The 27561-nt window shown below is 42.1% G+C and overlaps 1 protein-coding gene across 1 annotated transcript in view; it reads right to left on the reverse strand.

The window, feature by feature from the left end:
* The window catches only part of INSC (INSC spindle orientation adaptor protein), a 143623-nt gene that overhangs the window by 49690 nt on the left and 66372 nt on the right, over positions 1-27561 (reverse strand). The window contains exons 3-6 of the mRNA XM_023582819.3: positions 18680-19025; positions 17620-17672; positions 16341-16464; positions 2530-2643 (exon numbers count right to left, since the gene is read on the reverse strand). Coding sequence (XP_023438587.1) covers positions 2530-2643; positions 16341-16464; positions 17620-17672; positions 18680-19025 — 637 coding nt within the window. The remainder of the gene's footprint in view (positions 1-2529; positions 2644-16340; positions 16465-17619; positions 17673-18679; positions 19026-27561) is intronic.

Consider the following 27561-nt stretch of genomic DNA (forward strand, 5'->3'; position numbering starts at 1 on the left):
GAGAAAAGAAAGGAAGCCACAGAGCAAGTGAGATGCATCAGACCGCAGGTCATGCAGAGCCCCCACTCAGGACCTAGAGAGCAGCCTTCATCCCAGATAGGAGCTGGGCATCACTCAGCTAACAGATTCTCACTGTCAGCCAGGGCCAGTTTAATTTTATAGAAAGCTCCAGGCTCAGAGCCCAGCTATATAACAGTGTGAGTTATTCAGATAGATTTGGGGTGAGCTGTCATAAAGTCGGAAGAGGTCACTTGTGGCTATGTAGGCTGGGGGTGGAGGGCATAACGGAGTTGCTGGAGGGGGAGTAATTTTGACACAGCACAGGGAGCCCTCTGGGTTCTGCACCTGGGAAGGGGCAGTGCCTGCCACTGTCTGACCACCACAGGGAAGGCAGGACTGACTCCTTGGCCTTCAGGGGGATGCAGGCTGGTGAGAGGACAGACAGCAGACGGGTTGCCCAAATCCTCCCCTGGGGCAACTAGACCGAGGGCCCAAAGAAAGACCACAAGTGGGACACATGGTTGGCAGTGAGTTCTACAGGGCATATATCCAGGGTACATAAAAATGTTTGGATATTTTCTTAGTGAAAACAATTAAAAAACAACAACTAAGGAAGTGCTGAGTTCCTAGCCAGAGGAGCTCTATCACAATCCCTAAAGGAACAGCAACAGTCCCCCAAGTGCAATGGCAAAGACAAAAAGGAATGAAGGTCCAACAATGAGCCCCTGATACTAATGACTATGCTTGTGAGCCTGTGCACCTGAAATAAGAACAAGCCTAGAGCAGCAGTGTGCCTAAGAGTTCCCTCCTGAGAGCCTCCGTGTTGCTCAAATGTGGCCAGTCTCAAAGCCAAACTCAGCATGTAAATGCATTGCCTTCCCCCCAGGGTGGGACATGACTCCTGGGGATGAGCCTCCCTGGTGCCAAGGGATCACTACCAAGTACCAGCTGATGACGTAACTAGAAAATTAGCTTGAATAAAAGGTTCAACTAGGACCAGCAGAATATCTCTGTCTACATATAATAACAGCAGTTAGAAATGCTTTTTGACCTAAATCAAGGGGAAATGGAAAGGACAAATGAGTTTATATGGCTATGAGTCTCTAAAAAAGAGTCTGGAGGTTGTCAGAAGGATTGCCCTTATGCACACCTGAGCAGAGTCTCAGAGACAGATAAAGTAGATACAACCCCAGGTATTGGTTCTTTTGAGGGCTAAAGAGACCCACAGGTTTTATGGTTATGGCAGATGGGGTTCACTGCCATGTCAGTTGGTCCTTCTTTGGAGCTGGTGTTTCTGCATGATGGAACTGGACTCAGATGGGATCTCTTTTCACAAGACTTTCATGCTACTTTACTGGAATTGTAGTTGGTGCTGGGGTTTAAGATATATCTAGGGGATTTGAATCTCTGGACTGACAATATGATAGCCACACCCTGAACCTCAACAGACAGCAACCCCAGAGCAGTGGCCAGCATACAGAAGCTGCCCCACAGAGCCAGAGGAGAGCGCGCGGCTATCTCTGGTCTCTGCCTCAACCTTCAGGTAGGGGGAACTGATAGGAAAGCTTCCAAGAAGGAGCACCCAAACAGAATTGAGGTGAACTACTCATGTCAAGCCTGCTTTATCTTTCAGTCTGCGTTCTTCTCCCTTCTTGTTTTCCTCTGGCAGGACTTTGCCATTACTATTATTTGGAGAATTGTACAGACTCCTCTTGAGGGAGAAGTAGGAAAGCTTAGAACAGTCAGAGATTGGGTGTACTTTGAAACTTTTGCCCCCTTAATGCCTGCCAAACACTCATTAATGTCCTTGGTGACAAAATGATGGGAGGACCCAGATTCTCCTCCTGTTTTGCCAGTACCCATGGGCAGATACTAAGGCCAAAAGACTACAGTGGTGCACAAAAAAGATAATAAGAGCACTGGATAGAACTCTTGAGAGCAAAAGCTTCCAAATTGGAGGTGAAGGTCATGTCTGCAGATCTATTTCTCTTGTTTCTACTGATAACACTACAGCTAGTTATCATGGGGTTTAGGTTATCATGGTGACAGGAGTAAGAGATGTAAATGGGGCTTGATCTATATAGATTAGACTAAATGAAAATGTTCTTTTTTCTTTGAACTGGGTTTGAGACATTACATATCCCACTTCTATAATGCCAGGGGCCAACCTGAAGTCAATCAGTCTTCTAAAATGCTCCGTGCCAGACTGGTCTTTGTAGTCACTTCATTATCCTGTGGCTCCCAAGAACACCACCACTGCTAAGGGCACATTTATAACACCTTACATGAAGGAAGCTGACAGAAGTTCTGGGGGGCACCAGTTTTTTGTCTCAAGTGGGGAATGTAATTAGAAGGTCTATTCATCAATTATATAAGGAGACACAAAGGCCCAGAGAAGGAAGGTGACTCTCCCGAGGTCCCACAGCAAGTAAATGCTTGAGCCGGAACAGAATTCCTGAAGCAGTTGTTTCCATAGAAACAGGTTCTTCTTACTCTTCCCCGGCCTGGGTCCCTAAGCACAAAGCTTACCTTGGCTATGATGCGGCATAAGGGAGCTCCCTCCTGGGTCAGGCTGAACAGGTTCCCTGTGGTGGACTCTGTGGTGTAGACATTGTCTGAGTTATCAATTTTTCTCACCAGTGCCTAAGAAGAAAGAGCACAGGTCTGCTGGTTACTCACCCCAGTCTACACTTTGCTCATCATCCTCAGTGAAATCTACCCTGCAATCTATAATCCTACCCAATCCACAGCCCAGCTATAGGGGCAATGAAGTTCTAGCTTCGGTAAATACATGGGTCAGGGTGAATTCTGAGATACCTTTGAAAGATATGGGACAACTTCAAACCCCTGGAGCACAGACAAGAAATTCGCCCTGCTCCAGTCAACCAGAAAGTCCGTTCTCAACATTGGTAGCTCAGCAAATACCATTTTGTTGTGATACTGACTTCTAATGAGACTAGAAATTGTTAATTAAATAAACAAATCATTTAGTTGTTGGTTGAAAACCAGTGAGTTGCTACAGATGTGACTACAGAGTTTGCTCATTTTGGATTGTTGTTATTAATGGTGAACTCTGGCAGGACTAAGAGGTTCAGAGGTTGAATCAAGAAAAGCACTGTACAGCACTCACTGGTTGGGGGGACATGTGTGTTGGTTATAGCCAAGCCAAAAGAGCAACACTGGAAGTCCCGTCAAAGGATGGGTAACTTGATGGAAGAATGGCACATGGATCAAGGCTGAGGGATCTAGTCTAGTAGGAGGTACAGCAAATGACTGAACATAGGACCCAGGGAGGCCCAGGAAGGAAAGTAAATGCAAAATTCATTCATAAATAAGATATGAAAAGTATTCCTGGAAGAGTTTAGCTTATTTCTGGGAAAAAGCTTTTCATGTATCTTGAAGCCACTTCATAATCAGCCATTTGCTTTGGAGCATTTGATTCATTGATTATAAATGATTCCTACCTACTAATTAATGCTAGTTGTTCGAGTTTCTCTTAGGAGGTCTGGAGATAGAGATTGGAAAAAGCAGCTTCTGGGGACATCATGCAAGAAAGCAAGACCTCAGGAGATGGGTGCTCTGAGCAGCCACTTGTGGATTTGTTTTTAAATGACCCTGGTGCTATGGAAGACACTTGAAAGGATATCCGGAGATCTGAGTTCTAATCCCAGTTTTACCTTTACCACACTATGTTGATGAGGAAGTACACTTATGGTTGAAAGCACAGACTCGGGAGCCAAACTGCCTGGGTTCAAATCCTGGCTCATCTACTTTTATCTACGTGTTCTACAGAAAGTAATTTAGCCTTTCTATGCCTCAGTTTTCTCATCTGTAAAATGGTGAAAATAACAGTGTCTAACTCTTAAGAAGGTTGTGTCCATTTCTTAAGGTTGCTTTAGAAAGGCACCTGCTATGTGGAAGCAAATTAAAATTGCTAGCAATTATTATTTTGTGATCTTGGGCAATGAAATAAACTCTCTAGGCCTCTGTTTTCTCACATGTAAAATGATTAAAATTAAGGATTTGGAGCCTCAAGGTAAATGACTCTCCCTTTTCTCTTCTTTATTCAAACTCCTGGAATTCTTCATTCATAGCATACTAATCCTCTACATATAGCTGTGTAAGATTAAGTATATATTTAATCAAACTACTTTAAATATAAAAATTACTCCCTAAGATTTAATAGATGCCTCTTGTAAGGGATTCAGCAAAAGGTAAAATTAATAACCAAGATTTGTCACTACAAATCTCTGTAATGAACGGGTTTCTTAGAATCCTTCCCCATCGTTACCGTAAGCAGCTATACACATGCTACTAATACTTACATGAAAATGCAGATTTCAAATACTGGGGTCCTGTACCTAAATGATAATTACCTAATGTTACTGATTAGTGTTTGTACTTGAAGCAAATTAGCATTACATGAAACAATTCAAACCAATGTATTTTGCAATCATCTGCTAACATTAGACCATTTATGTCTCAGAATAATTTCACATTAATGGCTATACATATTTTTACAGCAATTATGCCTCAAATATGTCTCAGTATATCAGAACTCTGACAAAGAAAATTTGTAAGCATCCTTTCCACAAGCTTAAATTTAGGAAGATAGAAGGGCAAAGGCTTAACTGAAAGCTTCAGGGCCCAAAATATCAAAGAATGCCAGCATTGAGAGGGCCCTCAAAAATCTTTTGCCCCTCTCTCATGTCACAGAAACTGAGACACTGAAACTTGACCACCCATGTGGTATATGCCAGAGTTGGAGCCTGACCCCTATGAATCCAACTTCCTGTTTTCAAAGGTCAGTGAGTCCATCTCTAATACAAGCAGGACCTCACCTGGACATGCAGAGATGGCGGACAAGGATACTCTCCAACCTCTTTAGCAGCTCTCTCCAAACAGAAGACCAGCTCTCCATCCTGGCTGCCCAAGCACATTTACAACACTCTGTCTCATGGCAGCCAGAACTCCTGCTACAGGGAGCAGAGTTGACTGAGCACCCCAGCGGCTACCCCTCTGGACCCACCAACATGTTTTTGTCAAGGTCACACTTCTCTGGAGCTATACCCAGTTGGAACTCAGCATAGCAGGGGTACTTTTGCATGACTGTGGGACAGGGGACTTCTCTGACAGGTGCTTTGGCTTGAAAATTCCTCATCAACTTGACCAAAACTCTCTTAGACCATTGCATCAATCTGAGTCTTGCCCTACTCAATTCTTCTTCCTCTCCTCTTTTCTTTCTCAGATGTCAGCCCAGCAAAATGGCTCTCCATGCCTCCCCGTTTCCTCCCCTTAATGGTCACAGGCATTGCCCATCTAATTGTGACGTGGTGTCGGTGTCAAACTGACAAAATCTCTAAAACTCAAGCGTGATTAGGATATGGAGGAATTGAAAAAGTTTCAAAACTATGCTTCACTCTAGATCATGAGGAGCAGATGAAAGAATGAAGGCAAAATAACAGAATATAAGCTGATTAGGCTGAACAACAGATTTTCTTAAAAGATAAACTAGGTGGCTATGAAGCAAAAAATGAGATCTTGAAGACTAGGAGAAAGGAATAAAAATAAGGAGATGGACTCAATCTAACTACTCCAATTAAGGAAATAGGAAAGGAGGATATATTTTTCACTGTTTCTCCCTCAGAAAGAGAACTGTGGCCTAGTAAAATCTATCAGAAGATGGGGAAACTTTCAAAGAGGAGACTAGAATGATTTCCTTCGAATGAGCCAGGAATATATTGTGAAGTCTCTTCATAAAGCTTCAGACAAATAGTCATAGTTAGACATTGTTAGAGCAGCCCAGCTATATAAGTGGGGTTACGTGAAAAATGAGCAGATTCAACAAGGTGTGGTAGACTAAAGATGACCACAAATTCCTTGCTACTCCTCCCATGGAGAGGTGTATTCTAATTCCCCTCCCTCTAAGTCTGGGAAGCCCTGGTGATTTGCTTGCTTAATATAAGCCGGCACTTGGCAGAAGTGATATTCCAGGACTTCCAAGGCTAGGTCATTAGAAAATTTGAAGCTTCCATGCAGGCCTCCTGGGACACTCTTTTGGGAACCCTTAGCTGCCATCTAAGTTTGATAACCTTGGGACTGCCATGCTTGAGAAGCCAAGTGTAGGAGCCATGGTCAATGCTTTCAGCTGAGACCAGCCTTCCAGTCATCCTGTTTGGGGCACCATACATGTGAGTGAATCTGTCTAGGACTCTCTGGACCATTTGCCAGCTCAATAGCACTGAGTAACTTCTGGTGATGCCATGTGGAACAGAATAATCACTGTGCTGAGCCCTGCCCATATTCTTGACCCTTAAAATCATGAACTATAACACATATGATTCCTGAACAGAGGAAAAAAACAAGAGAAATTATCACGAAATATTCAAAGGACTGCTGGATGAGTTTCCAGGTGAAAGTGTTTGTGATTGAGGATATACATATTGCCTGTGCCCTGAGGGAAGATACTGAAAGGCCAAAAAAGGAAGAAAAAAACACATTGAATCCAGGCTTGGACTAGCTATTGATCTAATGAGAATATATATCCTAGCTGGACTATCCAATTTTGGGAGGTAAATATGGATACATTCTGTTAGAACTGGAGGCTTTTGGCAGATGCAGAAATAAATTGCTTTCATTTCTCTGCATAAGGGAAATCCCAAAATCAAGAGTTTGTTGGAAAAATGAAAGAATGTGCCAGAAAGCAATTGGAAGTAAAAGAGGAAAAAGCTGCTCAGATCCAGCAATGTGTTACACTCACTCTATGAGTTAGAAAATAGAGTCGTGTGAGAAGTAAGGCTGTACCATTAGAAATTCCGCAGTCTCCGTGAAATGAGTAGAAGACTAACAGAAGGAAATAGAACATGGGAGGTATTGTCCATTACTGCAAATTTTTTTTAAATGAAGCACAAGCAAATGCTACTCAAGGCTGGACTATTGAAAAACAGTGGAAAGATGGTGTTCTGGGAAGCACAAGGCAGAGGGATGGGTCCTCGCTAGGCCCATAGAGGAACAGGTTCAGAAGCAGCAGCAGCAGCAGCTTTGGTTCAGAGATTCTCCAAATATAGTAAACATGGAAACCAGGAAGAAATTCTCTCTAGAAGACAGAGGATCTTAGCCCAAAGCATTCCCTAGCAAGAGGCAGGGACAGCAGCCATGACATAAAACTTGTGTCATTTTGTTTCTCATTTAGCCCTAAAAGAATTTTGAAAAATATCTGACACCTTGCACATTTTTTATTTGACAGCTAAAATTTTTCACTGTAGGTCTAAAAAAAGAAAAAGCAGGAAAGGGTGTGATTTCCAGCAAATTGCAAAGAGTGACACAAAATAAAAGCATTACATCAATCTTTTAGAAGCATTCAGTGGAATCTAAATACCATAACAATTTGATACCATCATCATTCGTTTTTAAATTATATGAATAATCTTTTTATAACATTTGAAAATTGTCCTTTTCTTTCATCCTTCAATTTATATTTCCATTCTAATTTTCCCTCAGAAGTTTATCTTAATATAATACATTGTTTTAACTTGAATGTGTTTTATTGATTGCTCTTATCATATGTAAATATGAATATTCAGTGAAATTTGAAAATTTATTTACTGTGATTATAATCCTATATGTGTTAAAAATAACTCTATGTTGAGTTATCACTATATTGTTGGCACAATTAGTCAAAACAACATAAATTTTGATAAATAATTATAAATCATAAAATTAAAAATTTTATTATAAATGTATCTCTTAATGAGATGAATGGAACTTTTTACCTTTCTGATCTTTTTCCTAATTCATTCATATATCCACAAATGAATATGATTCACTGCTGTACTTAACAATTTTAGATTAAACCTTGAAAAATCATGTTCCAGTCACTCCACAGATGAGAAGTACATGTATAGCCACATTGCTTCATTCTTTTAACACATTTTGACTTATATAATCATGTAGTGATCTATCATCAAATACTATGTTTAATGAGCTAAGTCTTCTAAATTAATCCTTGTCTAAATTGTTAAAAGCAAAGCATTGGAAACCACTTGACTAGCAAAAGCATTTTTTACCCAATCGTTAGAATCCTTCATTCACTTTCTCAATTTCTGAGATTGCCAAAAGTACTTTACCAAGACTTATCAAATGACTATTAATTATACCCATTATTCTTTTACTTAAAGCACCTTAGGTTACCCAAATTATTGAGAAAGGAGAAGGGAAATCGAAATATTAATTTCCTTGCCAATATGATTTTTAAAAAAATATTTTGTGTGTTTCAAATATGTTTTATTAAAATGTTGAAGATACAGGTTTAAGGTTATTTAATTTATGGACAATACCCACCCTATACCCTATTTGTTAAATACAGTCCTTTTAGTCAAGCCAGATATCATGTCACAATTGTTTTCTTTCAATAAAGACCTGACTTCATTTTCATTTTCAATTAAAAAATATATATCAAACATGAACATACACATCTAAGATGCTCAACAAATACCAAATAGGATAAATTCAAATAGATCCATGCCACGGCACATCATAATCAAACTTTCAAGTGCCAGAGATAAATAGAATTCTGAAAGCCACAGAATCTTGTCACATTCAAGGCATCCTCAATAAAATTAAGTGCTGATTTCTTATTGGAAACCATGGAGGCAAGAAGGTAGTGGGATAGCATATTTAAAGTGCTGAAAGAAAAAAAAAAACAACTGCTCACCAAGAATTCTAGATCCAGCGAAATTCTCTTTCAAAAATAGGGGAGAGATTAGGTCATTCCCAGACACACAAAACCTCAGTGAATTCACCGCCTCTAGACAAGCCTAGAAGGAGATGCTAAAAAGACTTTTGTAGGTTGAAAGGAAAGGTCAATAGACAATAGATTGAAGCTACATGAAAAAATAAAGATCTCCAGGGAAAGTAACAACACGGATAAATATAAATGTCAGAACTATCATATTTTTCATTGACAACTCTACTCTTTTCTTCCTACAGGATCTAAAAGGCAAATGCATATAATGATAAATCAGTGGTTCTAGACACATAACAGTGTTCTGACAAGAACTACATAACGATTAGGGAATGGAAGCATAGAGGGAACATACTTTGTGAATACTACTGAAGACAAGTTGAGATCAAAGCAAATGAGATTGTTACAGATTTAGGATATTTAGGATATTAAATTTAGGCCCCATGGTAAATACAAAGAAAATATTGGAGAATATTTTTTCTAATGCAAGCTCATAGAGACAGAAATTAAAGTACAGTTTGCCAGGGGTAAGGGATAGAGAGGATGGGGAGTTAAGGCATAGTGGGTAAAGGGTTTGAGGAGGTAAGAAAGTTTTATTAATGGAAGGTGGGGTGATGGTACTGCCATACTGTGAACATAATTAATCTCATTGAATGGTATGTTTGGGAGTGGTTGAGATGGGAAGTTTCATGTTATACATATGTTCCTACAAAGAAAGAAAAGGGAAGGAAGGAAGGGAGGGAGGGAGAACGAGCAACTAATAAAGCAATGACAAATACAATACATGATCCAGGATGGGATCTAGCAAGGGAGGAGGAAAGACTTACAAGGGCATTATTGAGACATATGAAAAAATTGTAATAGGGACTATATGCTTTATATCAATGTTCAATTTCTTGAACTAGATAACTGCATTAATTGAATATTCTTGTTCTTAAGAAATGGCAGCATAAACTTCAAGAAGGAGCATAATGTATACAGCCTACGCTCAAATGTTCAGAAAATTGACTTATAGACAATATAGATGGGTTTATAGAAAGAATGATATGGCAAATCTGGAAAAAATATTAAAATTGGTGGATTTGGTTATCCATGGGGGTGGGGGTAGGAACAGTGTACTGGGGTTCCCTGTACAGGGTTTGTGTTATTTTTGTAACTACTCTGTAAGTTTGAATGTATTTCAAAACAACACAGTTAAAAAGTGAAAAATATATATATGCTAATAATTGTTTCAAGAAATGTTAAAAACCACTGACAAATAATTATGAAAATCATCTTTTAAGGGAAATTGCTAAAAACTGTAAATATTAAAATAATGTAGACCTAAAATTCATGTATTTGTTACAAAATCAAGATAAAATAAACCACTGAATTTGTTATAATACAAAATAATATGTAGTTAACATTATGTTAGTTATAAATCTAGGAATATGTTAAAAGGGTAATTTTCTCTTCAGTAAAGAGGTGTGTGCATGTATTGAACTTTGGTGTCCACCTTTAAGGAAAAATTTAAAAAGAACTGACTAGTAATGGAAGTTGTGACTAGTTATGGAAGAAACTGTAGCAGTATCTGGAGAAAGTAGTTGCTGAGAGCAGGGAGAGGGAAGAAGAGATAAGATGTGGGGGCATTTTCCGGTCTTGGAGTTGTCCTAAATGATATTGCAGGGACAGATGCTGGACATTATATATCCTGCCATAACCCACTGAATATAGTGGGGGAGAGTGTGAACTACAATGTAAACTATAATCCATGTGGTGCAACAGTGCTCCAAAATGTATTCACCAAATGCAATGAAAGTGCCACAGTGATGAAAGAGGCTGTTGATATGGGAGGATTGGGGGGTGGGGTAGGGGGTATGTGGGAACCTCTTATATTTTTTAATGTAAGATTTTTTGTGATCTATGTATCTTTTTAAAAAAGACAATATAATAAAAAATAAAAAATTTTTTAAAATTTTAAAAAATAAAAATGAACACAAGGATGTGGGAAAAAAAAAGACATTTTGAACAGTGGAATCAAATTGAGAACTCTGAAATAGAGCCTCACTTCTACAGTCATTTTTTTAACAAATCAATTTTATTGATACATATTAATAAAGCTTAAATGTATCCAAAGTGTACAAAAAAAGAACTGACAATAAAAAGATCAGAGCTCTCATGATCCAGCTTCCTATGTATATAAAGACAGAAAGTTATATACTGCTAAAATTGAATTAGTTCAGCTGCTAGAAACTAATTTTAACTTTGGTTAATAGAAAGTTGGAATTAATATAAATATTTCATAAAACGTTTTGACAAAAGAGGCTTTAACTCCTTCATTAAGTAATGAGCATCAAAGCTGAAAAATCATGAACAACTTGTATTGTGGATTTTATCCAATATATCCTGAAAAATTTAGTCACTCTTGAAAACATTTCAGTTACATTTAGATGAATCAGTATCATTAACCATTAGAGTCACTGGCTCGTCAAAGATATGTTCCTTTCCATCTCATGACATGTCCCAGGGACAAGCATGAAAAATTGCTGAAAGGAATTGCTTGCATTTAAATATGTGCAAAAAAAATACCAGATACAGCATTTGATGTGTCTTACCAGTGCTCTTTGTTTTGCTCTGAGACTATCCTTCAGGAGCCATGCATTGTATGAGACTAAGTGGAGATGGAAAAGATAAAATAAACTGAAAATTTTTATAACTACCCCCACCCACCCCCAAACTCTACCATATTTCTCACTCCTGAAAATCGCCACACTGAACAAAAGATGTAATTTCTAATGCCTCTCTCAACAAAAATATGTGTAAGAAATGGAAATAAATCTTGGGAGCATAAGGGTTTTATGGTTCACTGATGATATCTTCTGTTGTGTTTGATTCCCTTCTCCCACCTGAAGGCTTCTGCAATCAGGGCAATGCACTGTAAGATTTTTTTTTTGGAAAGTAATAGGCAATTAAAAACTCAGTATATTATTGAGGAAATAACTTTTAGGAAAGAAAACAAATTAAAATTGAAGATCTAGAAATTGATTCCCTTAAAACTGCATGGGCTTGCCTTTCTCCAGGGAAATCTTTGGGAACCTGGGGAATGGAAAGCATTCACAGTTTCAAGACCACTGGCCTGAGTCAGTTCATGGAGCTGAAATCAATTGAGGCTGGTGTGGCAGAAACAGTGTTCAGATGAGAGCTGGGAATTAAAAAGTTTTAAATATGCTGCATGAGAAAAACAGCAAAGCAAGTCCTTGGGATGGAGTTGCCACCAATGCAAATGCCTGGCTTTGAAGGAAGACAACGTATCAAATGTTCTCAAATGAGAAAGGAGACTTTTTCTCTGATATATGGCAAATTAACCCATGGTGGATGCTTTCCCTTAGTGAGTTTAAGTTCTCAAATCCTTGTGGACTATGGAAAACTGAAATAAACTGGCCGACGTTGTCTGGGTGGCTGCAACCAGGATAAACACCATCCACGCTCTTTATGTCCCGGATGAGTATCTGCTGAGGCCTCTGATAACGGGCAGTATGGGACAAAATGCCCGCACTCCCTACCCTTGGGATTGAGGATTGGCTTGTTCTAACTTTCTGTGGGGGTAAGTAAGGGAGGGTGCTGTGGTAACACCGTGTACGCAATTTATTAACTCTTTGGGCCCTTTCAAGTATGGTTGGAAAGACTAGTACAAATTGTCAAGTCTTGAAGGAGTCATTCCCATTGCTGAAGAAACAGCTCAACTGCAGCCGCTGAAGGAAACCGGACTCCATCCAGACACTGTAATGAGGGCTTCCTGGCTGAGATGAATAGAAAAAGGAAATTGAATATAATAGTAGAAACTTAAGAAGCTGGGTCTTTGAACTATTTATAAGGGTAAAGGGGTTTAGTTTTGTTTTCTGTTTTTTGTTTTTTCTCTTTTCCTTTTTTCTCCTAGGGACCTGTAAAATGGAACAGGGTGCCGTATTAAAATTTCAGCATCTTTGTATTTCTCATTTGTCAAGTATATTTGGATTATCTTCATGTTGTCATTTAATCTCATGGCAGGTTTTGATAACCTATATTGGACAACATAGCTAAAAAAGAATCAGAGAGGCGCTAGAATAGGGAGCATGTTTTGAGCCGTAGGTCCAAAGCATCCTTAAAATTAATGAATGTAATATTATAAATCATTTCAGTGACTTCTGGGAGTAAAGCCGAAATTGCCCACTGTGATGCCAGAAGGATCCACAAGAGTAGGGGTGGTTATTTGAGGAATGGCTTCATGAAGGTAAGAAAGTACTGTCCCACAAATGGCTGCCCTTCTCCCCCCTAGGGGTACAGCCACACCCCTGCCTTACCACAGGCCAAACTGATAAGGTCAATAAGAGACTAGGACAAGAGCTATGGGATATTAAGGGACACCTAGTCCCTACTCCTCCTGCTTCTACGGGTAGAGATTTGGCAACATACCTCTGCAGGCCTCATTCCCCAAGGCTCTCTGAATCCTCCCTGAGCACGCAGGGATGAATTATCAGATTGGTGAGCTGGAAGAAGGAACTAAAGATGCTCAGTTTAGCACCTTCCTCTCTTCTCTTAGTCTCTTTCTGGTCTAAACTTGGTCTGAACTCTGTTGTGCTTAGGATTTTCCCCCTATGTAAGACCTGGCCAGCTCTGCCTTGGGACAGGGAGGAAAAATTTTGTTGCAAAATAAAGTTTGAACAAGCTCACTTAGCCACAGAGCCAAAACTATGTTCCCCAGTCAGTTTTACTATAATAAAGGTGATATTATAACTAAAATAAAAATTGACTGACATAATGGATGGATGAACAAATACAACATCCATCCAATGTAAAGCTGAGTCAAGAATTCAAAGTTACAGGTGAGAGTTGATTTATTCAGCAGAGAGCCCTAGAAGTCGTCTTCAAGTAAATCGATTTTTTAAAATCAAGTCTTCTCCCATTACCTCTCACTATGGTTAATCCTTTATTCCCAAATAGGCTAATCATCAATGCTCATTAATTTCCAGTTGGTGGCTCCTAACACTTAAGCCTTAAATTTGCACTTCCCCACTAAGTAGCTAAATTATATTCATAATAAATTAAGTGATTAGGAAGCTCCTTCACAAAGTTTGTCATTGATTTCTCCTGAGGCAGAGTAGAAATCTAGCAAATAAACAGCAGTTGACAATAAATGTGCCACGAATTTGTGTTATCATATTTAATCCTCTCACAACCCATTACAGAGGTAAAGAAACTGAGGGTCAGAAAATTTAAGTAACTTGTCCAAACTTTCATAACCAGTAAGTAGCACGGTCAGGATATGAACTCGGATACATCTTCAAATTCCAGGCTCAGTCCACTATCCCACAATGCCTGCATTCAAAGATTTACATACTATCAAGGTCGGAAGAAGCCTTATAAGTCCTTCATCTCCTGCCTATGTCATCCCAGCCATGGCTTGCTCATTGCAGTGATGGGGAGTTCCTAAGGCAGCCCCTTCCATTGCTGGTCAGCCACACTGCTTCACAAACTTCTTTTTACACAGAATTTCCTATAGGCTCACAGTACTGGTCCTTCTTTTCTTTGGGGCCCCAAAACAGAGAACTTTGACAGTAACAGAGTGCCCATCCCCTAGATTAAAGATCCCCTTCTTCTCCAACTCTTCTTCATATATCTTGATCTTCAGTCCCCTTTCTGTCCTCCTGGAAACCTCCTCTAAGCACAGTCATTGTCGATGACCCCTCTAGGACCTATAACTAGCTATAATAGTCCAGGCTGGGGCAGACTGATGAAGGTAGGGTTGGATTATCATTGCTCCCATTGTAAGCCCTGTTCCCACATTCATGATATTTTGGGGGTGGCAGGAAGGATTGTTCCTCTGCTCAAGAACCTACATGCCTCCCTTGTGCTAAAAGAGTGTTTCCCAAATTGCATTGCCCAAAACACCAGCATCCCCGATTAACTGAATATGCACTTTAAGAACAAGAAAGTGTGACCATGTAATATTGAAATACATTACTTACTCTTAATTCTTATCGAATGCCTACTGTATACCAGGCACTGTTCTAGTCACTAGAGACACATCCCTGATCAAGACGATCTGAATTCCCTGCTCTTATGGAAGCTATAGAACAGAATATAATAAGCATGATGAACTTAGCCCATAGGAAGGCTTAGAGGACATCACAGGGCATGCGTGGAGGGAAGGGAGGCAGCACAGTCCAGCTTAACTCTGCGATTTCAGCCCTTTGAGGTGAACCTGGCACTTCCAGGCCAGTGGGCATGAAAGCAGCATAAAAAACAGCAGCCAGCGCTTGTGCCCTCACTCAGAATTTCCTCTAGATCCCTCCATACCACCTTCAGTATTCCTTGCTCAGCCCTCCCTCCACTTCTTCACCCACTTTTGATCCCCACATTCCACTGGGTCCCACTGGGACTTCAGTTTGGGGCACTGACCCCAGCTTGAAGCACCGCCCACCCCTGCACATGGTTGTCAGCATGTGCTCCTCTCCTCTCAATGCCCGCCCCGGCCCATCAGCCCTTCGCCCTCCCTTCCCCTTGCCCCAGACTCTCAGGACAGGGGAGCAGCCGTGTGGTCCCTTCTGTGGTGGGTGGATGAGAACGCCTGGGGCCTCCATACCATCCTGAAGGATGTGGACTGAGGTGGGGCCAGAAGAGCCAGTCCAGGAGAGACCAAGTGACATGAGCCAAATGCAAAGGAAAGAGAGAAAGGAGACTCTGGGCTCAGTAAAGAGGCCGAGTTTGGAAAGAAGCCATGATGGGGAGGGATTTGTTATTTGTGGAAGGCTTTTATGTGGTGGTGGGAAAAGAATGGCAAATATGTAACAGAGTATTTCTGTAACTATAAATAAAATGTAAATACCTTTCATAATGAAAACCTTATGGAATCGGCTTTTCTGAGAGGCTTCTAAAATAGGAAAGGGCAAAGGAGGGAAATAACATGTACTTAACCCATACTATGTGCTTAGCACCTTCCATATGTTGTTTGCTTAGGCACCTCACTATTCCAGAGGAGATGGTCTTCTCATTTCATAGATGAGGGAAATGAGGCTGGGAGAGGTGAAGGGATCTGGCCAAGGTCCCTTGGTGAACCGCAGTTTGAAAGCAGATGCATCAGGTTCTGCGTAAGCCTGCCTAAAGGAAGGGGCTGAACTGTGACCTTCCTAGAATCTTTTCCATTATCAGGATTTTCAGAATTGGCTTCTTCTCTGCAGATGACTTAACACCTTCAGGACACTAATGCCTGGGTAGGCTGGTAACAATAACTCAACAGAGCAGCTTTAGGGTGGTAGAAACAATGCTGAAAAGGTAGCCCAGGGGTGCCAGGTTCCACCACTGCCTTGCTATATGGCCTTGAATAAGTCCCGTCCCTCTCTGGGCCCGCATGTTCACATCTGGAAAATGAAGAGTTGGGCTAGATGCTCCGGAAGTTTCTGCTCAGCTCTGACATTCTTGTCTCCCTTCTTGCTGAAGTCCTGGTGGTAGCCTGAGGAGGCTGTCTCCCAAAAAAGGCCACTTCAGCAGCTTGCGCCAGCCAACCACCTGGCCCAGCGCCCTCAGGCCCCCAACCCCGCCCGAGACCACGGCTCGGCTCCTCTCCGCAGTCTGTACTGACCTGCACCTCCCGCGTCAGGGCCAGTTCCAGCAGCTGGCCAAAGTGCTCGCCCAGCGTGCTCAGGGTCTCGCTCACGCAGGCCTTCATCGACTTCAGGACGTGTTCATTCTCAACCTGGAGGCACCTGGGGGCAGAAGCCATGGGACGGATGGTGAGATGGGGCCATTGCAGGGGCCCCATCTGAGCCTGCTCCAGGACTGGCGTGTGGTGAAAGCAGCCTGGGGAAAAGATGCCAGCTCCAGAGGAGTCAGGATTACTCACGGAGGTGAGTAACCCTGGGCTGGCTCACCCCCTAGCCCCTTAGCTTGCAGGGAAGTGCTGGCCCGATGTGGGGGAATCCATATCATGAGGAAGAAAGGCCATCAGGCTTCGAACCCAAGGGAAGCCAGGAGGTTGCTTCTCCCCGGGAAACCTGCCATCCCTGCAGCTAGCGCACATCTTCTCACTGATGTTAGGGGTGGGGGAGGGAGGAACAAGGGCCGCAGGGCTGCGGTGCCTGAAGGGCCGGGTATTGCCAGTGCGCGCTCTAAAGGCACGTGGCGGTGCCTGGGCTCCTTGAAGTCCTGGCTGCCCACGGCGTGCAGAAAGCAGCCTGGAGGACTGGCTTCCCAGACAGCAAGAACACCCCTGTGGCCTGAAAATGCTCCATTCTGAAGAGACAAAGGCCCGGTGGGGCCCAGGGGACTTCACCTTCCAGGTTTTCCTCCATGATGTGGGGGCTGGGAAGGGTGAGGGAGAGAGTCAGCACACCTGAGTGTGAAGACGTGCAACGTTCTGTGTGTGTAGAGTATAAACCTTTGTATGTTAAAGTACGTGAGACACGTTAGAAGGGCATGAGTGTATTTCCGTGAGTATGTGTTTACATATCTCTGTATGAGCAGGTGTCTGTGAATATACATGTCTAAGTGTGCTGTACAGAAGGGTGTGAGTGTCCACTTTGACACTGTCTCTACTCTAGCCTTGGGGATCAGGGAGGCTCTCCGAAGCTGTGGGAAACCTTTTCCTTGTTACCAATCCCTCAAAAACCCTCTCTTCCTATTCCCTGAGTCTCTCCTCTGCCTTTTACCTTATTCCTAAGGCTGGCAAATGGAGGCAGAAAATCCCAAGGGAATCTTTAAAAGTTGCTGGTCAAAGTCAGCTGAAGGAAAGTGCCCAGGCCGCCAGGACTCCTCACTTCCACTCGCCCTCTGTTTTCCCAGATAGAGAGAGGTTGTCTCTGTAGACTGCTCCCTGCCCTAAGAACGGGCTGGCAGCCTGGGAGACCCAGGTGCACATTTACCTCTCTGTGACTGCTGAGAGCTCTGAGCATTTCTGCATTACCAGCTTCTCAATCTGTAGAAAAATAGATCAATGTTAGTCAATTCAATAAGCATTTGTTGACCGCCTGCTGTGCTGGGTACTCTGGGGCATAAAGACACAGAATCACATAATCCAGTTTAGAGGAGAAGTGCATAAACGATAACACAAGTGATATGGATAACTAAAGAAACCATCAGCAGCTGCTTTGGGAGCTCAAAAAACTAAACTGGGAAATTAGTTATGCTGGGGGATCTGGACGCTTCAGAGAGGAAGGCACATTTGAGCCAGACTTTTAAAAAAAAGTTCACTGTCTTTGAAGTGGAGGAAGGAAAACTTTCAAGCACAGGGTAAAGAAAGTACTAAGGTGAAAAGCGAATAATAGAGGAAAGAAAGAAATGATAAGAGATTTTGAACTATGAGAAGAAAATTCTAAGTCATGGGTTTTGGAAACAGAAAGGCTTAGGTGAATCCTGCTTATGCCATTCACTGTATAATTTTGGGCGAGTCTCTTTGCCTCTCTGAGCTTCTGTTTCCTTATCTATAAAATGAGAATAATAATATATAGCTAATCTTTTAATCAACTGTTTTAAATGTTTTACATATAACAACTCATTTAATCTAACAACATTTGCGTGAAATAAATACTATTATTATACCCATTAGGATGATGGACCTGAGGCACAGAGGAGTTAAGTAACTTGCCAAAGGCCCACAGCAGAGCTGATGTGTGAATCCAGGCAGTCTGGCATTAAAGTTGGTGAATTTTACATTTTAACCATTGCACAGCTTCTCACAATGGTGATGCCTGCCTCACATGTTGTGCAAGTTGAATGAGATACATGTAAAAACACCTAACCCAATGCCCAGGTATCAGTGGGTACTCGATAAAGGTCCTTACTATCTTTCTTCCCTGCTTTTTGGAAGAGAAGGGAGCCCTCTGGGGCAGGAAAGATTCAAATTCCTCACAGCTCAGCCCCCTGTTCCCGGAGGCATCCTCATTCCAGGTGCCCACCCACCTACCGTCATCCCAGGTGGCTGACCTGGCCCATCTCCTGGGAGGAACTCCGGCTGACAGTGCTGTACTCGCTGACCATGGAGCGGGCATGACAGGTCAGACGCACGCTCATGCTATGCACGCGCGCCCAGCGGTCCTGAGCCAGCTTCTGCCCAATCCTGCGCAGCTCGGTGCTGATGACCCAGCCCCGCTTGAGCAGCAGCTGCAGGGGGTCTCCGGGGCCTGGGCCGCCCGCCAGGATGAGGTCGCCCTGCGCATCCTCCTCCAGGCTGATGGGCTTCGCCTGCAGGACGCACATGCACTCGCACTCGGTCATGAGCTTCAGGTCCTCCATCCAGCGCTGGACAGAGTCCACCTGCATCAGGTGCAGCCTGCAGCCGGGGACAGTGCCATAGGACTATCAACACTCCACCATTTCCAGAAGCTTCCATTCCAGGCTATTTTATGTTTCAGCACATTCCTTGTTTTCACCTACCTTAATCCTATCTGCTGTTTCTTTTTTTATCCATCTTACAACTATTAAGACTGAGGCACAGAAGCTCTGCGGGAAGGTATCCAGACTAATAAACAACAAGCAGTGAAGTCTGACAGAGTAGCAGATGATTTTTACAATAGGGGAAAAATGGAAATAGCCTAAATACCTAATAAGAGTCTCTCTAGAACCTTTTCCATTGCCAGGATTTTCAGAATTGGCTTCTTCTCTGCGCATGCCATAAAACATTTAGGACACTAAGGACCCACTGGGTAGGCTGGTAACAATAACTCGACAGAGAAGCTTTGGGTGAGCTATGGTAAAGCTACATAGTTAAATATTATGCACATTTAAAATAATGTTTTAAAAAATGTTATAGCAAAGAAAAACACATGAGCTGATAAAGGGCTGAAAGCAGTATGCAAGAATATAAATACAAAATTATTACAATTAGATTTTTTAAAATTATGCTTAGAAAAATATTTAAAGGAAAGATATTAAATAGTCTAATGGTTCTTTATAGGTGGTGGAACTAGCCTTTTTTTAAAAAACTCTCAACGTCTCTCTTTTCCAAATTTTCTGAAGTAAGCATGTATAATATACTTTTTAATGGAACACAATTAACTCTATTTAGTACAATAGCAATAACATGAGAACATAGATTAGATCCTTAGATCTCAGCCAAATAAAACTCACTCTAAAATTCACAGTCAAATAAAATTCAGTAGTAACAGATCATTAATGAAATCGTTAAATATTTGTTGAGTGCCCTGTGTTTAATATCATGCAAGTGCCAGGCACTGTGGGAAAAGTGAAGATGAAGATGTCAAGCCTCCACCTTCAAGAAGCTTTGATCTGTCTAAAGAGTCAACACAAACTAATGAGAAGTTAAAAAAGAGTAACAGATTTCAACCTTATTTCAAGATCACAGCAGAAGCCATGCATCGTTCATCACTACTGCTGAGCCCTAGTCTCTGACTTTGTCTTGGCTCAATGCAGCAATCTGCTAACTAGTCTTTCTGTCACAATATTACCTACCCCAAGCCATTCACCACCTGCCACCAATTCATTCATTCATTCCACAAATATATATTTGTTGCCTACTATGTGTTAAGTACTATTCTAAGCCCCAGCCTATAGCAGCAAACAAAATAGATGAAAATCACTGCCCTTGTGCAGGCTAACTTCAAGTGAGGGGGGGACGTTCAATTTTTAAAGAAACTGTTTAAATTTAAAAAGCAAAGAATAGAATATGTTGGGGGTTACTAGCTGTGAAGAGAAAGGGAATGGGAAAGAAGGGTAGAGAGCACTGGAGGTGAGAGGATGCACAGTGTTTGCAATTTAAATTAAGTGGATCAGAGAAGGCTCATGAGAAGTGGACATTTGACCAAAGACTTGAAGAATATAAAGGAGTGAGACATGTGGGTTATTTGGGGACAAATTGTTCTAGGAAGAGTGAATAGCAAGTGCAAATGCTCTGGGGCAGAAGTGCTTTGGTGGCATAAAAAGAAATGCAAGGAGGCCAGAGTAGAAGAAGAGTGAGCAGAGGAAGAAGGATGGGGACATGAGATGAAAGCAGAAAGAGGACCCGACCCTGCAGGGCTGTGCAGACCATGGTGAGGACTCCCCCCAACCCTTTGCACCCCTGATAAACACACTCTGCACTCCAGGCAAACTCAGCCCCCTGCCCCATTTCTCCAATATGCCACTCTCTTTCACAGTCCCCTGTGACCCTGCACATATGGCCTTTTTAAAAATTTTTTTATTTTTTATTTAGTCCATCTCACTATATATAGATAAACTGGGGGGCATAATTTTCTAATAACAGTAAAAGAAAATGCCATAGAATAAGATATACTGTCTATTCAAGACAAATTTTTATATAAAATGTAAGTGACTGTTTCTTTTATGTATTTGTTTTATGTTACTTTTTTATTTTTCTTTTTTCTTTTTTAAATGTTACATTCAAAAATATAAGAGGTTTTCATATACCCGCACCTCCCCTCACCCCACTCCTCCACAACAACAGCCTCTTTCATCATAGTGGCACGTTCACTGCATTTGGTGAATACCTTTTGGAGCACTGCTATACAACATGGATAATAGTTTACATTATAGTTTACACTCTCCCCCAGTACATTCAGTGGGTTATGGCAGGATATATAATGTGCAGCATCTGTCCCTGCAATATCATTTTGGACAACTCCAAGCCCCGAAAATGCCCCCACATCACATCTCTTCTTCCCTCTCCCTGTCCTCAGAAACTATCATGGCCACTTTCTCCACATCAGTGCTACAGTTTCTTCCATTACTAGTCACAATAGTTCTATAGTAGGATGCCAGTAAGTCCACTCTAATCCATATTTTATTCCTCCATCCTATGGACCCTGGGATGGTGATGTCCACTCCACCTCTATCTTGCTTAGATTCCACATGGATGATGGATGCAATTCTCCTGCTTTCAGTTGTAGGCACTCTTGGTTCCCTGATGTGGTGGCTAACCATCCTCACCTCCCTATTAGCTGGCATGGGTAAGTCCAATGAACCAGAGGGTAGGAGTTGCAATGCTGCTGAGGCTCAGTGCCCAGCTGGCATATGGAGAGTCCAGAGATTCAAGTCTCCTGAGTATACACCAACCCCAGCACCAACCACAGGTTCAATAAAAGTGACAGAAGAGGCATGTGTAGAAAAGTCACATCTGAGTCCAACTCCATCACACTCAGGAACACAAAATTCCAAAGTAAGGCCAACTGACATGGCATTGAATTCCAGAGCCATCTGCCATGACTATAGAACCTGTGGATCTCTGTTGCCTTCAGGAGAATCAGTACCTGGGGTTGTATCTACTTTGGCTTTCTCTGGGGTCCTCTTGAGGCGTGTGTAAACATGACCCATCTGATGACCTCCTGATGCTATTTTGAAGACTCTTAGCCATATAAACTCATTTGTCTTTGTCATTTCCCCCTTTTATTCAAGGTCAAAAAGCAGTTTTTAACACATGATCCTACATGTAGGCTGAGATATTCTGCTGGTCTGAGTTGACCCTTTTATTCAAGGTCTTTTTCTAGTTACATTATCAGCTGGTGCTTGGTAGTAATCCCTCAGTGCCAGGGAGGCTCATCCCTGGGAGTCATGTCCCATGCTGGGGGTAAGGTGATGTATTTACATGTTGAGTTTGACTTAAAGAGTGGCCACATTTGAGCAACATGGAGGCTCTCAGAAGGTAACTCTTAGGCACCCTGCAACTCTAAGTCTAGTTCATATTTCAGGCACACAGGCTCATAAGCATAGTCATCAGTATCAAGGGCTCATTGTTGGACCATCCTTCTTTGTTGGTCTTTGTCATTGCACTTGTGGGGATTGTTCCTGTTCCATTGGGGAATGTGATAGAGCTCCCCTGGCTAGAAACCCAGTACTCCCTCAGTTGTTGTTTGTAACTTTAACTACTATGAAAATACCGAGCATATATCCAAACATTTTTATGTACCCTATATACATGCCCTGGAAAACCCCCTCCCAACCATGTGCCCCCCATCATTTCTCCAGTATGCCACTCTCTTTCACAGTTCCCTGTGACCCTGCACATATGCCCCTTCTGACTGAAATCTCTATTCTTTCTTCTCTACTTAGCAAGCTCCTTCTCACCCTGAAAGACATAGCTTTAATGTTACCTCTTCTGAAAAGCCTTCAGCAGAGCTTATCAGTCCCTCCCTAGGGCCCCTGTACCTACATTACATTGGAGCACTAATCACTTTCTCTTGTAACTCGAGTTTGCCTGACTCTCTAAGATGTTCCCTCCTATCTTCCCTATTGCCAATTCCTGACACTTACCAGTTACTCAGTAAACATATGTCAGATAAGCCTAGCACTTACTGCTGTAACTGTGCAGAAGATATCCTACACCTCCACCACTTAACTACCTAGAGCATCCCCTGAGACTAACCCAATGGGAAAGGGGCTATAAGGGATGGAAAAACATCACCACTGCGTTCCAGAGATAGAGAACTGGGAGGTAAATTGACGTGGGGGCTTTTAAGAAGTAACACCTGAACTAGTCACTCACTCACTGACTCATTTATTCCATAAATATTTACAGTGGACATCTGTTGTTGTTTTTTTCTTCCCAGCATCCCTTCTTTCATCTTCTGTCAAGAGCAAAGACAAGTTACATTAGCTACCTTTTAGAATGGCTAGCTAGACTTCATCTTTTCCCTCTTCTTTGGGAAGGAACTCTCCTCCCAGTCACAGGAGTGGTCTCCCAGTGGCCATGTCTGAGCTTTATGAAACTGCCCACAGCCATAGCTGGTGGTTGATCTAGGGGTGGACTACTAACCCACACTGCACTAATCCAATTCTCTCTTTCCAAACTGTGAAACTTAGAACCCAGAGTTAGAGAGATGGGAGGAGTGGTCATGAACTTTACTAGTTCAAATCATTTTTCCTTTCCATAAGAAACCCCAGGATTATTTGGAGAGTGTGGAGATAAGGCCAATAGTTAATTTCTATAGCTTATACTCAAAAGAATATTCTCTCAAAAAAACATATAGACAAATAACTAAGCAGAGTTGAGTCAGTGCCATCCCTTAAAGAAAAGGTCATCTTGGAATTCAAAGAGGGAGGTGACCCTTCCAGTTGAGGATCAAGGGAAGTTGCTTGAAAGAAGTGGCTTTAGAGCTGGGTTTGGACGAGAACTGTGAAAATATTCAGGGTGGGGCAGGCAAAGGGAAAATGAGGTCAGTTGGTCTGAAGTTGTTGGTTCTGAAAGAGGAAGGAGTAGTGAGATGGAAAGCTGGAAAAGTGAGCCAGGGCCCAGATCTTGAGAGGCCTTGAATGTCAGAGTAGGGGCATTTACCCTGAAAGCCCTGAGAAGCTATTGAAGAGGGGCAGGGCAGGGTTGCAGGGAAGGAGACTTGTGGGGTTGAAAAACTGTGCTGAATCATGGCACCTGGGACCCCGCACCTGGCAAAAAGTAAAGCTCTGGTGCTGGGAAGAGTTCTCAGCACATATTCCTGTAGAGAAATTCAAGCCTCTTGGACCCCCTCACCTCACCTCCAGCCTGAATTGAAAAGGATAAACTAACTTAGCAGCCATGGAAGATCCAGGAAAGGGGAAAAAGGAAGGCTGAGCCACCAAACGCCTCAGGCCTAGGCCCGTTCTGGGAGAACTGCTTAGAGTCAAAGCTGATGCTTTTGTCATCCGCCTGCTCCCAACTTTCACAGGAGCCACATTCAGTTCTTGCTGTATAAGATCTTTACACAAGAAATGAGATTTCAGAAACTGTGTTGATTAAAATCCTAGTCAATTCATCACTCTGCTAGTAGAAGAAATGGAATGACAAACTATTGATTTCTTTAGTATCTGCATGCTTGAGCCTATGAGCAGCTGTGTTTGTGGATATGAATTCATCTGGTTGTCTGTCTGTATTATCTGTAAACCCAGATCTGAGTGTCTATGTGTGAGTTTGTGTATCCCTACCTGAGCAAATATGCGGATTGTATGTGTATTTGTGTTTGTGTGTGTGTTTACAGGTCTTATGTCATATAAATGACAATTAAAAATTCTTGAGCATGACTGTGCTTAGTGACTCACTTCCAAAGAAGAGTATAGAGCAGGTGGGGGAATGGGCAAAAGATAACTTTACAGTGAAGAAATCTGGCAAACACTGCTTTAACCAAAGAATCAAAGTTCCTATCATCAATGGTAAGTCATGTTGATAGCATAAACCCCTGATATGATGTGATGAGAGGGCTACATGACTTATGATGATTCTTCTGAAAACATTTAACCTAGTCTATTCCTGAGGAAAACACTGCTTAATGTTTTAAACCTTGTTGAACTGGCCGAGAATATTTTGCATTTGTTAGACGTGTCATCTAGAGACAGGCACTTTTCCTGGGACTCCAGATCTCCCTTTAGCCACTTCTCCAGGCTTTATCCACACCTCACTGGAAGACCATTTGCCTGTAAGTTGAGGCCAGACTTGCTAAGATTTCAAGCTCTCCTCAACTAGGGCATTGCTTAGTAGAAGAGAGGAACCTTCACAAAACGCTTTGAAGAGCACTTCTACAAAAGGTCTCTCTGGTTCTACTGATTCCTGCTTCAAGTGTTTCTATTTGAAATAAAAATATTTCTTATCATGTCTTTTGTAGGATCTAGTTACATGCCCAATTCTCAAATTTTCACCACAGTGCAGGGAATTCCCCCATACTTAGACTGACATTTCAGCCAAGGACAAGGGTAGTTGTTCTCTCTGCAGAAAGGAGCAGGGCAAGACCAACTGGCTTTGTCTTCCAGTAGGCCCCCACTGTCTGCCCTATGGCCCACCAATGGCTGAATCACAGGTGAGCCTCCTTTGACCTTTGCCTTCTGTCCCTGCCTGCCTAAGGGAGCCCTAACTCCTGCAGAGGCAGGCCCCTCAGGACCACTCATAACAATCCTGTTCCCTTCCTAATTGCCTGGCCAGGCCTTGAACTGGAGCTTCCATTTGCGACTTGTAGTGGGCCACAGACTATGACTCTGTCCTTACCAAACCCAACTTCATCTTTATTCCGCGGGACTGAGAAGCCTATTGTCTAACGGCCAAGAGCAAAAAAAGGAATTTCCACAGGCATGGGTCCACAAGGCTTGCCCATTGGTATGTGATAGTAGAAAAAGCTGGCTCTACTACCATAATCTGTGTGACCTTTGTTAGGCTGCTGCTGCTTTTTTTTCTGAAATTTTTATTGAAATATAATACATGTACATAAAAGTGAACAAATATTAATATCAATCTGCAGCTCGACTAATATTCCTAAGGTCAACACACCCATGTATCTAGCTACTAGCTCAAGAAACAGAATATTGCCAGCTCTTCAAAAGCCTCCCTTGTTCTGCCTTCTGATTGTTCCCCAATCAGCACAACCAATATCCTGATTTTGAACAACAAAAGACATTGAATGAGTTTCTCAACCACTCTGAGCCTTTACTTCTTCACCTGTAAAACAGAGATAATAGAATCTTCCACACCGAGCTGATGGAAAGAATTGAATTAAATGGTGACTGTGAAGGGCCTAGCACACTGCATGGCACAAAGGAAATGCTTAAAAAATGTTAGTTCTCCATGCTGCCCTTCCCTCATATAATTTAACACCTATAGTAAATAATTACAAGCGTAGTAATGGCTAGCATTTATTGAGCATATAATGTGTATCAGGCTCTGTCCTAAGAGCTTACATGAATTATTTCATTTACTCCTTAGGACAATTGCCTGAGTTAGGTATTATTATTATCCCCATTTTACAGATGAGAAAACTGAGCTGCAGAGAAGTAAAATCATCCAAGTAAAAGTAGCAGTGCTACACGGGTCTGACAGACTCTGGTATTAGTAGAGTTAGATAAAGCAGTGGGTCTGAGACCCAAAGAGCTGGGTGAGTCCCGGTTTCATTATTTACCAGCAGGGTGACTTTGAGGCCCTCTAAACTCATAAAATGTGGGCAATAGTACCCAACATAGTTGCTCTGTCTGCCGCTCAGCTTCACTGATAAATGAAATAATGGATTTGAGAATATTTTAGAAATTCCAAAGCAGTAGGCAAACAACAATTTTTTAAAAAGTAGTAGCACTGAGATTAAAACTCTGGTCTTCTGGTCTCTTGGACACCAGGGTCTGTGCTCTGAAGTTCTGTGCTGTACTGCTTCCCACCCTGCCCAGTCCTCAGAAAAAAAAAAAAAAAAAAAAGACAAGCAGAGAGCCAGATGAGGCAGCCTAAACCTGGGGAGACAGTTCGTCCCAAGCAAGAACCTCAGGGCTGCTTAGGAGCAACAGGGCTGGCTGCTCAAGGGCTTCCCACCCAGTCTGACTTCTTCTAGAATGCTTTGCACCCAAGCTGCCCAATTTACAACTAAATTGTTGAGTTAATGTTTTATCCAAAAGAATAACCAGAAAACTGGATGAAAAGCAGTTCTGAAGGCACAGGGAAACAGAATGGAGTCAAAAGCCACCACTAACAATCACCAATATGAACTAAACCCTTAGACTGCCCCCAAGGGCTGTACACTGATCCATGTACTATTTTATTTTATTTTATTTTCCAGCCAAACCAATTGCATTTATTATTCATTTCCAAGTTGTCAGTACTCAAATAGTTACACAATTGCCAGTAAGTGCTTCAGAGCAACGAGAGGTAATAACTAGCATGACTGCACTGAATTAGTTCGCAGTAAGGCAAAAACAAAGAATTTCAGTAATCTAGTTATTCTGTTTATCCTGCCTGAGCTTTTTTAAAATTTAAAAAGTAGCTGGCAGACACCCTAGGAGTCAGTTAAAGGTATGAGACATGGTGACTTCACAGCTGGCTTTTGAAGGATAAGTAAGAATTTGCAGGCGGGTAAGAGAGAGGACAATGCCGGCGGAGGGAACGGAACGAGCCGGGCACCGGCCCCAGCTGGCCAGCTGGG

The sequence above is a fragment of the Dasypus novemcinctus genome, chromosome 10 (genome assembly GCF_030445035.2).
Source record: "Dasypus novemcinctus isolate mDasNov1 chromosome 10, mDasNov1.1.hap2, whole genome shotgun sequence".
NCBI lineage: Eukaryota > Metazoa > Chordata > Mammalia > Cingulata > Dasypodidae > Dasypus > Dasypus novemcinctus.